General features: G+C 41.9%; 1 protein-coding gene across 1 annotated transcript in view; it reads left to right on the forward strand.

Moving 5' to 3' along the window:
- Window positions 1–784: 784 nt before the first annotated feature.
- LOC146571274 (protein NLRC5-like) overlaps window positions 785–1,889 on the forward strand; it is a 21,293-nt gene continuing 20,188 nt past the window's right edge. The window contains exon 1 of the mRNA XM_085279607.1: window positions 785–800. Coding sequence (XP_085135733.1) covers window positions 785–800 — 16 coding nt within the window. The remainder of the gene's footprint in view (window positions 801–1,889) is intronic.

Here is a 1,889-nt window from a genome sequence, read left to right on the forward strand (position 1 = left end):
AGCATGTGTTTAAAGAATGGGAGGGTAAAAAGCTGTCTCTGAGCTGCTCCAGTTGTTCACCTGTCACGAAATACCTTTGATTTGACAGTACTTAGTGTTCTGTACTGTTCACATTGGCTACAAATTATCCGAAAGCTTTACATGCAATTTTTTAAAAATGAATATGTCACATTAAACTGCCCTGCACAAAAGAAATGAAACTGTTACTGTGCTCAGTTGCATAGATAAAAGTGTTTGCTTTGTCATAAACACTTAAAAAACACACTGCAGCCTCCAACAGAGCTCTGAGTTTGTTCAAAACTTCTGGTTAGATAGCTGGAAGCCATTACTTAACTATTCATTGTGAAACAGAACACACCGTTTCGGTTTGAGTAGTAAAAATGCTTGTTATTGCTGATTCGTGACAAACACAACGCCCCTAGCAACATACACCTATTAATCTTATGATATATTTTAAAAATTCATTTCTTCCCGTGGTAATCCAGTTGTCTTCATTTAAGCAAGATAGCTTTTAAAACCAGGAGTAAATGAGGAAATTGGTTCCTATGCACCTCCCCTATGAGGAAAGGGGAAGAAAACAAGAGCCATGCAAATGATATGGAATTTTTTTTTGTCTGGGGTGACTGTCACTGAATTATTAATGGTTATGTAATATAATATATATTTAACTTTTTCCTGTCATGTTTTCAGTTGCACTGACCTCACATGTTTATGCTGGCTCACAGAAATTTAATGGTACACACACAAACAGATTAAATGAATAGATAGATGAATGGATTGACGGATGGTGCTAAATCATGGTATGTGTCTATGTACATGGATTAAATCAGTCATCATAGTCTCAGTCTGATGATGAGAAAGTAAAAGCCATATCAGGTCAAAAGGGTGGTGTTATATATTGATATGCTTAGTTGTTGTTTGGCAGGAAGCCGTGGAAAGAAACAACTGTGGGGAAGGTCCAAGCCCGGCTAAAAAATGAAATACAATATGTTCTGGACCTCAGAGCAAAGCTACACACATTGGCGGGCTTGCCACATGCTCCAGGCCCAGAAACAGGACGACAGAGGGCTTAGACTCATTTTCACCACGAGAAAAAGTGCTTGTATTGCTCCCTTTTTTAGCTCCAAATTACTCATCAAGTGCCAAGGACCCTTTGTGGTCACATGGCAAAGGGGGCATGTTGACTATGAGGTTGTACAGTCTGACAGGGGAGGAGCCACACAGATATATCACCTCAACCTCTTGAAAGCATGGAGAGAGGCTGAAACTGTTTCTCTGGTGAGCATGGTTCAGGAGAGAGATCAGTTCAGGCCGGAGGTGCCACGTTCCACCATTCCTGCCTCCTAGATTATGATGATCATCTCACACAGGCGCAGAGAGCAGATGCTACTTTGCTGCAAAAGTGGTTTGCAGATGTGTTCTCCCGCCTGCCCAGCCATACAAATTTCATAGATCACCATTTTGAAATGGCGCCCTAGCATGACAATGCGTTTTTGGCCCTACAGGTTACCTGAACATAAAAGACAAGTTGCTTAAGAAGGAATTGGCTGCGATGCTTGATATGGGAGTAATAGAAGAGTAGCACAGTGCGCGGTTTGGCAAGGATGCCATAGTTTTTACAGTGAAGAAAGATGAGTTTATAGGGTTCTGTGTTGGCCACTGCAAAGTGAATGAAGTGTTGCAGTTTGATGCTTATCCAATGCGCAGATCAATGAGCTCCTGGTTAGGCACATTTTTTTAACTACACTGATTTTAACAAAGGGCATTCCACTCTGCGTGGTTTGTACCAATTTGTCACACTTCCATTCAGCTTGTTCAGAGCCCCTGCCACGTTCCAGCTCCTTATGGACCAGGTGCTGCATCCACACGCTGCATATGCTGCCGCCTAC

The sequence above is a fragment of the Mchenga conophoros genome, linkage group LG7, assembly GCF_057382185.1.
Source record: "Mchenga conophoros isolate Kocher_MC1m ecotype Shallow Benthic linkage group LG7, M_conophoros_male_GT1.1, whole genome shotgun sequence".
Classification (NCBI taxonomy): domain Eukaryota; kingdom Metazoa; phylum Chordata; class Actinopteri; order Cichliformes; family Cichlidae; genus Mchenga; species Mchenga conophoros.